The sequence below is a fragment of the Saccostrea cucullata genome, unplaced genomic scaffold (assembly GCF_032062105.1).
Source record: "Saccostrea cucullata isolate Sc308-1 unplaced genomic scaffold, CSIRO_AGI_Scuc_v1 ctg175, whole genome shotgun sequence".
NCBI classification, from domain to species: domain Eukaryota; kingdom Metazoa; phylum Mollusca; class Bivalvia; order Ostreida; family Ostreidae; genus Saccostrea; species Saccostrea cuccullata.
In genome coordinates, this window is record NW_026934326.1 from 33,634 (window position 1) to 51,382 (window position 17,749).

The 17,749-nt window shown below is 34.3% G+C and overlaps 1 protein-coding gene across 1 annotated transcript; it reads left to right on the forward strand.

Annotated features, from left to right (window-relative positions):
• The first annotated feature begins 548 nt into the window (after window positions 1-548).
• On the forward strand, window positions 549-17,639 carry LOC134240516 (adhesion G protein-coupled receptor L2-like). The gene is made up of 20 exons (XM_062722617.1): window positions 549-679; window positions 5,647-5,762; window positions 7,849-8,071; window positions 8,228-8,337; window positions 8,454-8,726; window positions 10,251-10,477; window positions 10,601-10,789; window positions 11,252-11,435; window positions 11,638-11,772; window positions 12,349-12,509; window positions 12,633-12,679; window positions 12,800-12,917; window positions 13,200-13,303; window positions 13,552-13,654; window positions 13,787-14,007; window positions 14,276-14,443; window positions 14,655-14,729; window positions 14,954-15,122; window positions 15,308-15,509; window positions 15,694-17,639. The coding sequence occupies exons 2-20, from the start codon at window positions 5,699-5,701 to the stop codon at window positions 16,377-16,379; spliced, it is 3,459 nt and encodes a 1,152-aa protein (XP_062578601.1). The 5' UTR covers window positions 549-679; window positions 5,647-5,698; the 3' UTR covers window positions 16,380-17,639.
• Window positions 17,640-17,749: the final 110 nt, after the last annotated feature.

The window sequence follows — 17,749 nt, forward strand, 5'->3', positions numbered from 1 at the left end:
TTTTTTGTTCACAATCATGCATCGTGCTTTAATTTGAGTGAACGGAGAAAAATGATCACAGTATAAAAAAATTATTAGATATACTATGTGCAGGGCTGAGGCTGTCACGAAATCCCAATGCAAAACTTTAATACAGAAACTCCCTATTTATTCAGTTCTAATTTGAAATCCTCTATGATAAATAGTTTAATTAAAAGTATTTGATTATTTTTTATCTTCCTTATTATTATTTTTTTAGAATCAAACTGTATCCATGCAGTTGTTTACAGGGTATATTAATTAATCATTGCCTTCAACTCAATAAATATTTTAAGTAAGACATAAAATTAATCACGCAAAGAATGTCAGTAAATATATTTAAATTCAGTATCAAAAAAAAAAAAATATGCTATGCGCATCCTTCTATGATGATATTGTCAATATGTTTATCAACATTTCCCGCGTTTTATCAGCGGCCCATGACGTTATCTTTATTTGGCAGTTGTGTGGTCTCTTTTAGTGACTCGCCGCGCAGTCACGCGTGAAAAGTGACGTACACAGGTAGGTAAACGGATCAGTGACATTCCAAGCGTAAATGTTTAGAAGTTAGATCTGTTTCCGGTTTGGACTATCGACAACTTTAACTTGACCCAAGGCCTGTAATAATTGCTTTGTGTCGGATAACACTGTCATTTTGAAGGTAAGGTGTCCATTTACCGGCTACTGAAGTGGTCAAGACACGAAATTCAGGTGTTACCGAGGTAAATCAGGTATTTCTCCTCTAAATCTGAGAATGTGCTGGATATATATTTAAAGCAGTGGGTATTCCATTATATGGCGATTTGTAAGGGTGTTCAATGCCTATAGATGTTGACTGTATGTTGATTTCGGATATATTTAGACCATCAGCTGGGTTTGTTGTAAACACGAGGTCTTCCTTCACTTATTTACAGACTGATTAATTGTTCCCATTGTTCTTGATTATTTCATAATGTGTAGGAGTCGAATCTAAGTGACCAAAGAATAAGCCTTTGATATAGGTGTCCACTCTACAATTATGATATTAAACATCACTTAAGTTATATAGGGAGTTAAAAAATTATCCTGAATTTTTTATTTATTTGAAGTGTTATGTTCCTTTTTTATGCTAAAAGATCAGTACTTTTGAAGACATTAGTTGCCTCTTTCTCTTTCTTTTCTCTTCCATGAAATTTGCTTTAGCTCAGGCCTCCCCTCCTGGGGGCCATAAAACTATCAACAGCAGCCATTAATTAGCTTCTCCAATTGATTTTGTGTAAAGTGATGTTACATCACAGCTGACCAGCAAGTACTCGTGTGGTAAAAAGATATTGTCCTACAAGGTGAAGTCTTGAGCTAGAAACAGTTTGTGAATTGATTAAAAATATAGTCAAAAGTGCATCCTAGCTAACATCCAAATTTTATGGCTCAACAAAGTTTGCAACAAATTTGTGAGGGAAGCTGAATGTTCATCATGGGGAGCACAGATATCCATAATTTTACTTATTTTCTGATATCAAAAAATCGATTTTGTGATATCATAAAATACTTATCATTTTTTGATATCAAAAAATCATTTTTTGAAATCAGAAAATGGAATTTCTGATATCAAAAAATGATGTTTTGATATCAAGAATAAAAAAATGATTTCTTGATATCAAGAATTCTGAATTCTTTTTTTGATATCAGAAAATGATTTTCTGTTATCAAAAAATCAATTTTTGGATATCAGAAAATGATTTAATGATATCACAAAATTGATTTTTTGATATCAGAAAATAAACAAGATTTTTTGATATCAAAAAATTGAATTTTTGATATCAGAAAATCATTTTTTGATATCAAGAAATCTAATTCTTGATATCAAAAAATGATTTTCTGATACCAAGAATTATTTTTTGAAATTAAAAAAATTCCTTGATACACTTAACTTATTGATATCAAGAATTTCTTGACATCAGAAAATTTCTCAAAAATATTAAAACGGTGTAATAATCAAGGGGGGGGGGGGGGGGTGCTAATAAATTGAGTCCATATAGTTTAATAAAATCTCAACTCTTCTCTACATAATATAAAAATAACACTGTTCTAAAATAGAGAACAATTTAATTAATATAAGAGGATGGAAACCACAACTTCAAGGAGTACTGTGGATTTTGGACTATGGGATTAACAACATTATACCAATAATAAGGTAAAACACTCAAATGTTAGGGACAAAATATACTGTGTATAGATTTTTGTCAGCTAGAAAATGACTAGAAACTTGATATATAGCCCAGACACAAGTTTACATTTAATATCGTTCAATTTTGTGGACATAGTACATTGTGTTCAAATAGGATTAAATTGTGCTCTTTTATACACAGGTATCTTTTTTTTTTGCAACAAAAACTAGACATGAATCCTAAGTACAATGTGATACGTTAACCTGAATTGTAAGAGACGTAGTTTATATTTCATTAATTAACATATTCTGCTATACTGGATGTACTGTTAATGCATTTATTGGATTATGAAAATACCCACTAATAAGCATTCATTTTTTTATTCCAAAGTTCAAATTAAAACTTAATTAGTACATAACATTTTGTAATAATGGCAAATATTTTCTTTTTTAATTAAGTCATATGAGTTAATTTGACTGTATGATTACAATGCTTATTAACAACAAACAAAAAAAATAATAAATTAAGAATTATTTTTCCTGCTTGCTAGTGTACATCTCTGCAAGACACATGTTCCGGTGGACTTTGATTACAACAATGGCCATTTTGTTGTTGATGTAGATAAATTATATCAAGATTATATTTGGTATATCTATATTCCAACCCAAATTAAAATGCTCACAGTTGTTAGGTTTGTTCAAAGATTATGGACTGGGAACAAATAAGTAGAATTCTTATTTCTGATAAAAAGTTTTGGGAGTTGACTAATATTTAATTGATAAACATGATAAAAGAGGGAACAATGCACAAAGTTTCTTTAATTTTGGCTGTAGAAGTTTACAGAGCATGAACATGCTCAAATATATCTATATTCTGACATTTCCTTTGTTTAACATTTTACTCATCAGTTGGGGAAAAAATCAAGTCAGCAGAGCTGATATTTTCTTTCAGAATATTTTTATATGCATATTTTTGTAAATTAAAATTTTGTTTTTTTTTTTGAAAATTTTGAATATGCCCACTTTTTGACCTTGTACCTGCTCATGACATCTTAGTTGATTAAATGGATGTTTTGAAGTCTTCTTCTGTAAGGTTTTGTTTTACAATGTTTTGAAATATTTTGCAAGGTTTTGAAGTCTTCTGCAAGGTTTTAAGTCTCTCTTATCATGCTTATTCAGAACATCCTTATAAACATCTCCAACAAAGTCCGATTCGGGGGTAGATATTTGAGAAAAACTGAACAAGTCCTTTCAATTGCATAATTTTCTGTTTAACACTGAAAGTCAGTCAGTATTGTTTAAAGATATCATATCATTTTCAGTTTATTAATTACAACAAAGAAACAAAAACAAAGGCATAATTAAAAAAGATTTATTGAAAATCTTTTACAGCTATGAAAAATTAATCTAAGAATTGAGTAGTTTGACCTGCTGCCTACAGACAACCACTACCTCGGGGTGTTAATTTTACCTGAAAAATACAATATTGCTTTTAGCTCATGTATTGTCCTATATTTATGTGCTCGATTATTTAAAAGCAGGACGTGTCGTATTTATTATTCTATTGTGTTGCAAGAGCATCTGGTACAAATTACCGATATTAGCTCTTGCGATATAAAGATTTTAATTGATTTTTCATCCTCTCCAGACACTGGGCTTAAAGTACTTTATTTTATTACACCATATCATTAATACCCTTATATAATATCGCACACTTCTTTAATAGATAAAAAATTGATTTCCAATGGGTTCATCCAGAGAGCATGCATGTATTATAAAATTGTTTTAATTTAGACTTACAAATTTAAATTTTCTTGAAATTATTTATTTTAGATTCATATTTTGATCTGTATGCAAAATGATATTTTTAAAAAGAATCTTTATATGCAGCATACCACACACAGGTAACTCCATCAGGAATAAATAATTAATATAATCATTATCTCAGTAATCAGATGATTCAGAAATCTGTTAATTTGTCTGAGGGAACATTTCCTATTACGGTTAGAGCTATTATCAGTAAAGCCACAGGATGATTATCGACATTTACAAATTTCACCCATACCTGAGATAACAAATATCCCTGACTAATTGACAGAAAAAACAAGACACGTGGGAATGGAGAGATGTGTGTAAATAGCGCTGACACGCCTATTGATCCCTGCCATCTGTCTGTCGCCGTAGACGGCGCGGTCATATTGCGACCATTGATCGGCAACAGAACGGTGAAGCTGGATAGTTATGTACATAGAGAAATTCCCGTCAGTAAATTAACTCAATAACTAATTACTAGACCTCCAGACTCTGTTGATCTCAGCAGACAGCTCATTTCTCAGAAATAGAATTATCGTAGGAATTTCTTTTTTTGTTTTTAATTAAATGTGCCGTAAATCTTTAAGCTCTGTTTTGGAACTTTTCTCAGTTCAACGATGGGGATGGACCAATTCTGAAATATCACAGGTAGATTGTGATGTTTATTTACGGCTGTGTGTGCATTTAAAAAAGATTTTATCTCTTGTTTGAAAACAAGAATTTAAATGTCCTGTTTGTGTTTTGAATTTATCGTTAAAACTTGTGTCAATATTTAAAGATACACTTGTATGTTTTTTTTTTAACCTTCATTGGTTCAGTGTGTTTTCACAAATGATTAAGTATTGGATAATACTTCAACTTATTTAAAGTATAGATAAGAGCAAGTTACAGATTGGCAGAAATTTAATTAAACAATAACAAATTTGTACTGTCAATTCACTTGTGTACATCGGTACAATAGTTGAGTGTAGTGAATCACCCACTTCTGTTGATGGAAAGTCTCAGTTAGTATATTTCAATCCATCATGTTATTAACAATGTTAAGTTCATTTTAACTAATGTGACAGTCATTTTTTGGTACTATTTATGATAAGCTAGCATAATATGAAGACCATGTTCATCCAAGATTGAAGTCCTTGTTAACTGTCCATCTTTTTCAGTTGAAAAAATAAGTACCTCTCTTATGATACTGTAACTCAGTTAATATGTGTAACACATATATTACATTTAATTTAGAAAAATAAGGGACATAATTTAATTTTCATCATTTAAAATTTACAGTACTGAGAAATATTTTTTAGTCTAGGCTGGATTGTGTCTTAATTTCATTCATCCTATAGTTCACTTGAAGTATCAATGTTCTTGAATTGATTTTCAGAATAATTGTAATAAGATATTGGTTAAGTTTAACAAGATACATACTCCTTTCAAGGAAAATATTCTACAGTAAATTCTTTGGAATCCCTGAATATTCTTGTATGAATTTAAACTAAGCCCCCATGCCGTTGTCAGATTGTCACACACAGCACCCAGTTATTGATTTTTGCGGACCTCTAGTTATGGTTATTGTAATAAACATACATGTATGACTACATGGATTTGTCCACTAATGAACTGGGAATGTTGTCACCATGCTGTTGTCACAGGCAGATTTTGTTGTTTTTTTTCAGAGCTGCCAATATCATAATGTAAGGATGTGAGACTGCAATGGTCGTGACCTAGATGTTACCTATGAAGGTCAAAATGCTGCTCCTGTGGTCCATTTTACTGGTCTCCTTTACTACAGGTATGTTACTATGTCTGATTGTTTCCATCCCTGATAGATATCTAGGATTTTGTAGACATGTCTTTATTTATTTCTAAGACTGTGTTTCATGTTTATCAGTTTATGTAGAGTTCATAAAATGTGCGACTAAACTGATAAAGTGTAGGAAAGTTTGGTGTCAAGATTTCAACGAACTGTAAAGATGTAATATAATATGCTGCATAAAACTTAACTTAAAGAATTGGTTTTCCATTGTGTTGAGTAAAAAAGTCAGGCATCAGCTAGAGTGTATCACTGTAACTGACAAAACAAAATAAAAATGTAAAATAAGAAAGGGAGAAATAAGATAGTGAAATATGAGTTTTGTGGAATTTTGACAGCTATGATCTGTCTGACAGCTGTAATGCAGAAAAAAGTGAAACAAAACACTTAACTTTAAGTAAATATTGAGTTTATAAGTGATATATTAGAAAATAGGAAATTATGTAATTAAAAAAAACATAGGTTTAATTTGCAGTCTTAAGGGGAGACAATCAAACATTTTTAACATCACTGAATCTAAGTGAATTTTAATTACCATCCAATAAAGCTTTGTCTGTCCATATTTAGACATTAATTTTATCCGGTGTGTAGTTTTTCATTAATTCAGAGTTTGAAGGATTATAATGTTCATCAACCCATTTCTCTGATTCATCGGTGTAAACAACTTTAGCAAAAAATCCTCTTAATAGCATCATCAAGTACAAAAACATTAACGTAGGTATTTGTACATATACGTAATCATATTCGAATATAAACTTCATCGCTTATCAATCATCACTTGTAATGCGCTATTTACATGGCTCTGTTACATCATATTTTAATTCATTTATCAAAGCTGCGGGTAAAAGCATGTACTGGAATTAACATGTTTCTAAATGAATTCACTCCAATGTGAAACTGATTGCCTAGGACCTGGTAAATTTACACCTGTAATATAAAACAGACGGAAACCTAATATTTTGGTTACGATAAACAGGTAAAAAGGGAATTATGTATCAGTGGTTGACATTAACAGCTGAAATAGAATATGACAATGTCGAATATTTAGAGTGGGCGATTTAATTCAACTGCTTACCTATGCATCGTAGGTAAACTCACATGTTACAATACAAAATGCATAACACTTTGCTGGCACATCCCTAACAATTAATGTTAGCTAGATTTGTTTCCTCTTTATATCGTCTATGAACGCTGCTCATTCAACCTCTGATTATTGTATTTAATGCATGTTTTATAGCGATAAAAGTTGAAATTATAGTATAAGAAGAAAAATCTCAAGCTACAATTTAATAGATCATGAAGCAGTACTAGAACATGAATATTAAATGTGAAATATGACAGAGAAAGGAAATTTGCCTTTTCCTGCTGCTTGACTTTCCTGAAAATCAATGATTTTATCACCAGAAATGTCAGAAATGACCGTTGTCGTCTTGATAAATGATTAACAAACAAAAGTTCATTACCAACTCCTGCTGGTCAGATTCTCAGTAGAATATGTGACAGTTTGTGACAAGGAACACTAATATCCTCCAGAATTTCAATACTTGACTGGGAGTTCTAGAGACTGAGAATAAATTTTAAAAAAAATTATATGCAATTTAATTACAGTCGTATATTGTTATATGGAATTCGATCATGGGGACAAAGATAGATTTTCAAGAATTCAGCATACAGGGGCTAATTAAAACATTAGGAAGAAGAGCAGTTTTGAGTGTCAAATTACTTGAACATTTCCTTCATTTTTGAGATATGGGTGTTTGAGATAACAAAGTTCAACTGTATATAGAGATTAAATAGAAATTTTCAGTACATAATTAGCATTGCAGTATCAATACATCTCTTAACAGAAAAATTAATTCGTCATATTTTGCTGGAATAAACTTTGAGTTTGAAATGGTCAGAATTTCTGACGATAAATGTTAATTAAGAAATCCTTTATTATGCAGAATGCATCAAATGCAGCTTAACTTTAAGTTTTTTATGCATTAGCTTTTTAATTGGTCGAACGATGTCGATTTGTTCAATGTTCAAACGATTTATTTTTGTTTTTATTCATCTTGAACAGCCTCTGTAATCCACAATCCAAGTACTGCTATACAAGAAAGTTCAGCTTTAGTTTGTGAAAACAGTCTGCTTACACTGGACTGTGAAAAGAAAAAAGGAGTCATCCGCATCTCAAGGGCAAACTACGGGAGATTTAGTTTGGGGACTTGTAACAACTTAGGTGCCACTAATGAATGGAATGTGAGATGTATCCACCCAGAATCCAAAAGAATTGTAGCAGAAAGGTAATATAAAGATTGCAATTTGTATATTTTATGTATTAAATACCGTATTCTAATATTAAGGGGGGTGATATTAAAAAGTCTGTATAAATTGCATATTTACTAGTGATGAATTTATCTGAAACATAGACATAATGGTATATATGTTTGCTGTTGCAGATGTGATGGTCATCCCAAATGTAACATTACGGCTTCCAATGAAGTTTTTGGAGACCCCTGTGTTAACACATTTAAGTACCTACAGGTTTACTACAGGTGTGAACCCAAAAGTAAGTTCACCTTTACCTACTTTGAGTAGCTCATTGATGATTACAAATTTAAATTTTACACTGTGTTAAAAGATGGAAAAAATAAATTGAGATAAAATTGCTGTTTTAATTTTTAGAGGTCACACCTGCTCCCCCAACCACCACTAAATCCACAACCACCACCACCGCTGGGACCACGACAACCAGGAAAGCCACCACCACCACTCCACTGCGGCGTGTCTGTGATGCGATGTACATCGAAGGGAAGAATTGGCCGTACACCAATGTGGGAGACGTGGCATCCATGAAATGTCCGCCTCCAAAAGTGGGCACCATGACCTGGAGATGTACAGGAGCGGGCTGGCATGGGGAGAGACCGGACGACTCCAAGTGTCAACTTCCTGTTACAGGTGGGGGTTTCAAAGATATATTTTTATATCAGTTTAGAAGCTTTTTTGACATTTTTTAGATGCACTTTATATAAACTTCGCAACAATATGTTTATGGTATGATTATTGATTTTTCATGAAAAGTTCCATTTCATTAATTGAACAAGAAAACCTTAAACATATAAAAATGCAATTCAGATTTAAGTTAAAATATATACATTTGTGGCATCTTTCCATTATATAAACATACAGAGAGAAAATATCTTCAATTCTGTATGAAGTTTGTCAGAGGTCAGAGGTCAATACATGGCCGAATCACACTGTGCAATAATATCTACCGTTACTTATAAATATAAAATGTCTTGCTTTTCATGTATAACGAACAAAATAAGCAAGTGAAATAATTGTTTTATTTACAACATAAACAAGTACTTCATACATTTTGGCGATCGATTTAACCTGTGTACATAGAGAATATACCGATAGAAACTAGCGTTTGTTTACAAGTTGTATGTCACTTTTGTCAGCTGCACTGTCTCTAACGTTTATCCTTATTAAGTTATTTTTGTTAGACCTTAAGTTAAATCTTCATGATATAGGCTAAAATTATATTTTTTTCATTAAATTCTACTCATGATAAATGTGTAAATCTGTTGGAAAATATCAAAGCATTGCAATCACGCCATGAACAACTGAGAAACACCTCGATTGGCGCTGTCGTACTTCAATGTAAACTGTCGCCAGTGTCTCCGTGTTAACATCATAAATATGCCTTTAGTTATGCCTGAAGTTTTATACTTGATTGCAAATTAACTGGCTCGGACAAGTATCTCAATCCATCGGATCCATCCATCCCTTTCAGGCGACTGAAATTCCTCCAACTTTTTATCATCCATTCTCGGACGTGTTTCTTGTGTCTTTTCAGCATTAATGATCAATTTTCACAAATTAAAATATTCCCAGACAAGAATCTGTTCACTATTACTGATCACAAGTAGCCTTTAACAAAATATTTCCTTCGAAATAGAATTCTTAGCCTGACGAATTCGAAGCGTAACCGCCTTTCAAGCCGATTTACACCTTGCGTTCTTGTGACGGAAATCTACGGCGACTGGTTAGTGCCATATTTATAACCAAATATATTTAATTTTATATTTAATTGTCCATTTCAAATGTATATATAATTAATAAATAACAAGTTTATAAACTTCAATGGGAATTGAAGCGCCCAACAAGGAGGCCTTTGGCCTTCACAGGATTTGACAAAGGCTGCAAAAATTCACCAAGGTTTATAAACTTGTTATATAATAAATGAATTACAGGAATATGTACAGCAAAACTCGTTTAGTACGAACATGGATATTGTGAATTTATGGATATAGCGAAGTCATCTTGGATCCCCAGATATATAAATTTAGTGACTTTCTTACACGGTTACATGTATAACGAATTACGGATATAGCGAAGTAATTTCACAGGTCCCAGTGACTTCGTTATAACCAAGTTTTACTGTACAGCAAAACTTGTATTTTTTGTTTTCATTAGAACCTCCCTCTGGAACAACCACCACCCCAAAGATAAGCTTCTGTGAGGAGACAGAGAGTCAGGGGGTGATCTGGCCTCAGGTGAGGGTGGGGGTGGAGGTAGAGCGGCCCTGTCCCGAGGGTAAACTCGGGAAAATGACCTGGAAATGTTCTGGGAGGGGCTGGAAGGGCAGACAACCTGACACAAGTAACTGTGTGTCACCGTGGCTCAACAGCATTGACGAACGAGTAAGTCAAATAAACAGACATGATACAAAGTGATCTGGAAAATTCAATTTACTCTGTCTTTCAGCATATATGTTGATATTCTGATAACGATACTTTAAACTAATTGAGTATTTTGATTTCCAGGTGAACTCCAGTGCTAGTAGTATAGAGGACATTGCTGATCAGTTAAAACAGCAGACGGACACTCGCAATCTCGGAGCCGGGGACCTGGAGAAGATGAACAACATCATCACTAAAATGGGACAGGGATTTAAAATCTCCGGAATGCCCAACAAGGAGGAGAAACGACAAAGGCTGGAAAAATTCACCAAGGTTTGTAAATATACTGAAAATAGTTTGTTTTTTTTATCCAGCTCCTATCTTTTGCAATGTGAGAATTTGATCATGAAATCTTTTCAGTTATTGTATCTGTTGTGTATCACAACTCATAAAAAGGCACTGTCTTCAGAATTGCTGAAGCTATATCTCATACTATTAGGCATCATTAGTAGGCACCATTTGATGTTTTAAGGTTTATACACAAGTCTCAATTATAATTATTTGTTCTCAGTTTTTTCATGTTCCCTAAATTGCCCTGCATTTAGTTCTCATATTGACATCCATTGACTCATCAAGTTCATTTTGGGGGACAAGTACTACTGATATTACAATTCCCCATCAAGTGCCACTGATTGATGTGTTTATTAGTCACCTTTTGTATTCTACAGGTTATTGTATGATTTTAGTATCTTTTGAAGTACTTGCTTACGACCAATTTTTATTGTTTTGTGACAGAATATTGCGGAGACAGGAAGTAACATTTTGTCGGAGAAGCAGTCCAATTCCTGGGAAGAGCTACCAGACGACAAAAAAACTAAAGTCGCCGCTTCCTTCCTTGTTTCCATGGAAACCACTGGGTTTAACATCGCAGAAAATCTCCAGGAGGAAGAGTCCATTGTTTCTTCTACTGAGAACCTGTGTATGTTCATTTCTTTGTCTTGTGAGGAGACTCATTCCCCGGTATAATTTACGTGTACAGTATAATTGAAATTAATTTAAAATGGCTGACTCTTAATGACTCAAATTAATCAGTCTTCTTTCATAAAACATCATAGTAAATTTTTTAATTACTTATTCTGATCCCTGCCTGTAAGTAATTGGGATGATTTATTTGTTGACAGTTATGGAGGTGTCAGCAGTCAAGGTCGCAGAGGACAAGCCGGCCTTGACCTATCCCTCCTCCCGGGACCAGAAGTGGACAGATGATCAGATCACAATACCAATGGAGAACATAGAAGCCCTGTCTGATGATGGAGGTACGGGCTGTACATCACAGATATGTTAACTCTAGAAACGCAAGTCATAGTGACACTGTCATAGTGGGGGGATAGAAAGGATTGGCTCTACTTCTTTTTATGTGGTCTTATAACCAGCACTGTGTTACTTATAATGACAAGGCAATATTAATTTAGGCATGTTTTCTGCATGCATAACATAAAGTTTTGAATCCTCTTTATATTTCCATGTAAATTGGTTCATTTGTGAGTTGCCATGCCTAAAAGTGACCTCTAAAATTAGGTGCGAGCTGGCTCCTTTATATCAAAATAATTGAGTTGTCAATCCAAATTTCCATTGCCAAGCAAATTTTTTTTTCCTGGGTGCCAACTTTTAGAAAGTTATAGGACCTATGGGGTATTCATGGGAGGGGGTATCAAATGCCTCTTCTGATTTTGAAAGTGGATAAAAACAAGTACATGTACTTAGCTTTTAAAGCCCAGACAGATAGTTTGGGTCCAAAATTATGCGAGTTTATAGGATTTATACTTCAATATTATGGCTAGTGGATGGTCCATTATGTTTGCACTGAATTGATCTTTGTGATTTATTTTCAGGAATCACCAAGGTTGTGGTGTTTGTTTACCAGAATATGGAGGACCTGATGACAACACAAGATAATTCTACCGTCATAAACAGTCACATCATGTCCGCCTCCTTGTCACCGCAAACTGTCAAACTCAAGAAACCGGTGACCTTCACCCTTAAACTCACAAAGGTCAGGTCAATTCTCTACAGTTGGAATTGATATTTTTATAGCAATTTTATTAACTGTCTTTATTTTTAATGGTCTAAACATCTAATTTCAATGGTTTAAATGAGTTGTTTAATTATGTTTTAGGCTCTTCATGGATCACTGACCCCTGTTTGTGCTTACTGGGAATTCAGGTGAGAAAAGTTCAGCTTCTGGTGAAAAAGAAATGAGGATCATAATGTTTGTTGCCTAATTACTTGGTAGCTGACTAGATGTAATTGGTTTACCTTTAACATATTTTGTATATTTAACAGGGACAGTGAGTGGTCGACCTCAGGTTGTTGGAGGGTGAACTTTAACCTTACACATACGACCTGTCGCTGCTCCCATCTCACCAACTTTGCTGTGTTGATGGATGTCACAGGAACTCAGGTAAAGAAATTACCTTCACAAATATAGCTTTGTCTTCAGTAACTAGAACAAGCTCGGAATTTAACATCCTTTTTCATCCAACAATGTTAAGCTTTGACATTTGACCTACATTTGAAAACTTTTGCAATAACTCTACTTGTGTCAAGAACTTTCTTTGGATACCCATATTTCTAACCTTGACCATTATTTTTTACTTTTATTTGTGAAAGTTTGACCTTTGTCATGAATTTCAATAAGGGAAAAGATCAGTGTTTCACGAATACATCTTGCTCTCTTTAACAGTTATCTGTAGAACACGAGTTTGCCCTGATGACCATCACATTTATCGGCTGTTCCATCTCCATCATCTGTCTTCTCCTTAGCTTCATCACATTCTTCTACTTCAGGTAAGGAGTCATCAAGCTTGGTAAAAAAAATGTCATTTTATGTTAATGACATGTCACACATTACTGACTTTTTAGCTTCATTTAGGGGACAAAAGAAACCTATTTAAACATGAAATTTTACTTATAATCCCTAATAGATATTGTTGCCATTTCCTCTGTATGAATCAGTGTGTTAACATATTCTGATCCTTAGTAAAATAAATGAAGAAAATGTTCAGATGTTTGACGTGATTGTTATTACCTTACAGAAATCTGCAATGTGACCGTAACACAATCCATAAGAATCTGGTCTTGTCTCTAATGCTGGCAGAAATTATTTTCATGATTGGCATCTCCCTCACTCAGAACAAGGTAGGCAGAATACTAAAGATATGGCAACTTCTTTTTCTCATACAGACAAAGATGGCTAAATATTCTCTTTTATCTGTGATACTTAACATGCATTTTTGAAAGGGTTTTAGCATGAATTTTTATTGAAATCAGATTGTGTGTGGAGTGGTGGCAGGCCTTCTTCACTTCCTGTTCCTGGCTGCCTTCGCCTGGATGTGTTTAGAGGGATTTCAGCTGTACGTGATGCTGATTGAAGTGTTCGAGGGAGAAAGAAGCCGCAGGAAGTGGTATTACCTGTTTGGTTATGGTATCCCCTTGGTTACTGTTGCTGTGACAGCCGGAGTTAAACCATCAGGATATGGAACAGACAGACAGTGAGTAGACTTACATTGGAGGGCAAGAGGGGGATCCTCTGATTTTATACAAAGCCTTATGATTGAAAGGAAAATGGAATTTCTTAAGCTTTACAAGAAATTTATGCAGGAAAGGCAATATTTTATCTTGGAATAAGAGATTGAGACAAATTCGTTGATTTAAATGCAGCATTAGAACAGTTCATTTAACTCCAGCTCTTCCATTACTAGACAATGTAATGTTTTTCCAGACTGCTTCTGATAATTTGATTTTCATTTATCTTTTCAGTTGCTGGTTAGATACTGGTGCTTCAGTGATCTGGAGTTTTGTCGGCCCGGCATTGGCTGTGATTCTGTTTAACATTGTCATGTTAAGTATTGCTGTGTACATGATGCACAAACACGCCAACACACTGGCTCTAGCTAAGGGGAGGTCCAAATTCAGCAGTGGAATTCTGTAAGTATATTCTGTACATACACACAATTCATAGGCCTAAAGCTTACACTTGTTTCGCTGGAAAGTTTTTCTCTTGGATACTAACAAGAAACAAAGAAAGATAAGCAAGTTAACAGTGTTTTCTATGGGAATTGTGATATTTGAAATCCTTGGTGTTTGTTCTTCTGTCTGGTGATTTTCTGTCCTTCACATTTCACTCTGTTCTCTGTAGACGGGATCCGAGTTCAGGAACCAGTCAAAGCACCACCATGTCTGATGAGAAAGCTAGCACTGCTCGACAAATCCCGTAAGTAACACTGCTTTAAAATCAGAGACATATCACTGATCTTTTTTCTACCTCTGAGGGCACATCACACTTACTGACTGATCAATACAAGATGCTAATGCATAAATCTTGTTAAAAATCATAAAACTCATAAAGTGCTGTGGTTTAAAAAAATGTAAATACAAAGAAAAGTTAATTCTTTAAAATCAGTCCACTTTTGTTCAATGCAATTATCTTTTGTTTAGGTCTTGGGTGAAGGGAGCTGCCATTTTAGTTGTTTTACTGGGCCTGACCTGGGCCTTTGGTGTCCTGTTTATCAGTGAAGAGTCGGTGACCATGGCTTATGTGTTCACTGTCCTCAACAGCTTCCAAGGATTGTTCATCTTTGTGTTCCACTGTCTTATGAATGAAAAGGTACGTCAACCCCTAATTCTGGTCAAGTGATTCAATTTCTCCTCACAGAATTTTCATATGATATAGGCTTTTATTGTACATGCATTTACAGATGAATTTGTACAATTGAAACATGCTATGAAGAAATTCCTATAAACACAAAATTTAGAAGAGTATTCTAAGAATTGTGTCTAATGTTTGGTTAGGTGAAGAAGGAGTATAAGAAGTTTGCTTACAAGTCGACCTGGTTACCAGAGTGTATGAGGGCCTACTGTCTTGGATACAGCAGTGCCTCAGGTTCACACACCCCCAACCATTCCTCCTCATCAGGGGGGCACCTGCTCAAACTCTGGAGTGGGAGACGTCGCCGAAAGTCCTCCTCCACCACACTGGAGAAATCCGCTAAAGGTAACCAGGGTTATTCTCGCCATCATTACTGTATGTTTGATGGTATCTCTAACCAACAGAAAAGGCAGTAAAATAGTGATAAATAGATTAGCTTTGATATGATACTTCCCTCTCAGAGTTTATTTAGAGTACCTCTTATAATTTGTAAAGTAATGAATATAAGATCATGTTTTATTGTTTACAGGTAAGAAGAGGATCAGCGAGCCGCGCAGTGATTCCTCTGTCTTCACCAGCCACGACATGAACTCGCCTATTGTCAAGCAACCTGCTTCAAATGGTCGTCAGCCAAACATGGATTCTAATGGATATCTCCGGCCCTATCCTGAGTATGAGGCAATCCTAGGGGATTTATCTGAAGTCAACTGTTCTGTTATTGACAGTGAATATGTGTCTGAGTACTGCCAGAATCGTTTACAGGTTTCCAAGGAAACTAATGCATACTCGTCGGAGTCAGACAATGAGGATGATCGGGATCAGCCGGAGAAGAACCGTCTCTCCATTCTGTCGAAGGATTCTGCGGAGAAGAACGACTCCGATTTTAATCTCTCCCACCAAAACATCTCAGAGACAGAGTTCCTTCTGGAGAAAAGTGTGTCGGAGAAAAACTTGCTAAATAAAGCTCAAGATGAAAAAAGTCGCATTAATTGTGACAGTTTAGGCAAAAAAATTTATCCAGGATCATTTTCCGAGATTCCTGGCTACCTCTCGGATGGGGAGGAATTGAACCACAGCATGCCGCTGATTTCAAGCTTGCCCGATTACCCAGGTGCCCCTCTCCCTCCGGCAGGGAGTCACCCCAGCCTGACCTATCTCCACATTGAGGAGGAAACATTCTCAGGGGACAAAAACAACAATTCCAGTGACTGCTAGCGATACACAGGCCTTTGTAGCATACTGGTGCTTTGTTCATGCTATATCCTGCTTTGTTAGCCATTAGATACATGTGTTATAATTTTTACATTTTATTTAGGAGAAATTACATTCTTTGACACGGCAACTAATATTTCATTAGAGTTTGACATGTTTCATTTGTGTATAAGAAGCAGGCTATTGGCAGCTTTTGTTGTGTGTGCCATATAACATCGACAGGGAAAAGGGGTTTAGAACTTTGTCAGGGGACCAATAAAATATTCTAAAGTTTGTAACAAAATGGAAATTCTCAAAGAAAGCAAATAGAAAGTGGGCAGAGTTTTTCATCATGAGTAATATTGCTATTTTTGTAAGTTTTGTTTTCAGTCCAATTTTGAGAGCTTCCTAAGATGTTACCAAAGAATATAAAGAATGTTGATTTTCATAGAATTGCCAAAGATGGTGTTATGGATAGTTTCTTTTTCTGATTGATGCAAACACATTCCCATCATAAAACTTACAGTATTTATAAAATCAATGGTTGTGAATTTATCTATTGTATTATTCTTAAATGTTATTTTGTACCAATTGTTATTATACTTAAATGTCAGTTTTCTTAGATTTATTTTTGTGAAATCATTATTTACTGAGGTATGTGTAATTATCTGCTCATTTATTGAATATATGATTACAAGTACAATATCATAGTCTTTGGAAGGATATTTAATTGATATGGAATCCAAGTTTAAAATGGGTTTAGGAAACATTCCAGTGTTGGTATGTTAAAATAAAAAATACTGGTAATTATTATGTGGTAATCATTTTAGAAATTTTGAGACACAATTTTCAATGAAGCTAAAAAGGATTTTCAAATACTGACAGTTAGCATTTATAAAAACAGAAATTAATGTTTTATTGTTAGACTTTAAGCCAGGGTATGCCACCAGCATATTATTGAGCAGAGTAATCTGGAAGTCCCAGTTTAAATGTCTGAATCTCACTTTTTTTGCTCAATGTGTACATTCCACATTGCTACACAATAAACACATGCACAGACAGACAAAGTATGTTCTGTCAATTAATTATTGCCTTTAAGAGCATTGATTATGAAGATTTCACACATATTGTTTGTTTTTAAGTAGGGCCACCTTTTTTTATTGTGATGAAGTAGTATGTTCATCTTGTATGAGAAGTGCCTTTAATCATGTTGATTGATGTACTATACATGCATGTATGTATGTTTTGTTTAAAATAAAGAGAACACCATTTGTTTATAAGACATTCCATTGTTGATATGGCATGCATGTAGATTTTTAGCTCTTCTGAGCCAAAGACTCAAAGTGCTAATGCTATGGCCATTTGTGCGGTGTGCGTTAACTTTTTAGCTCACC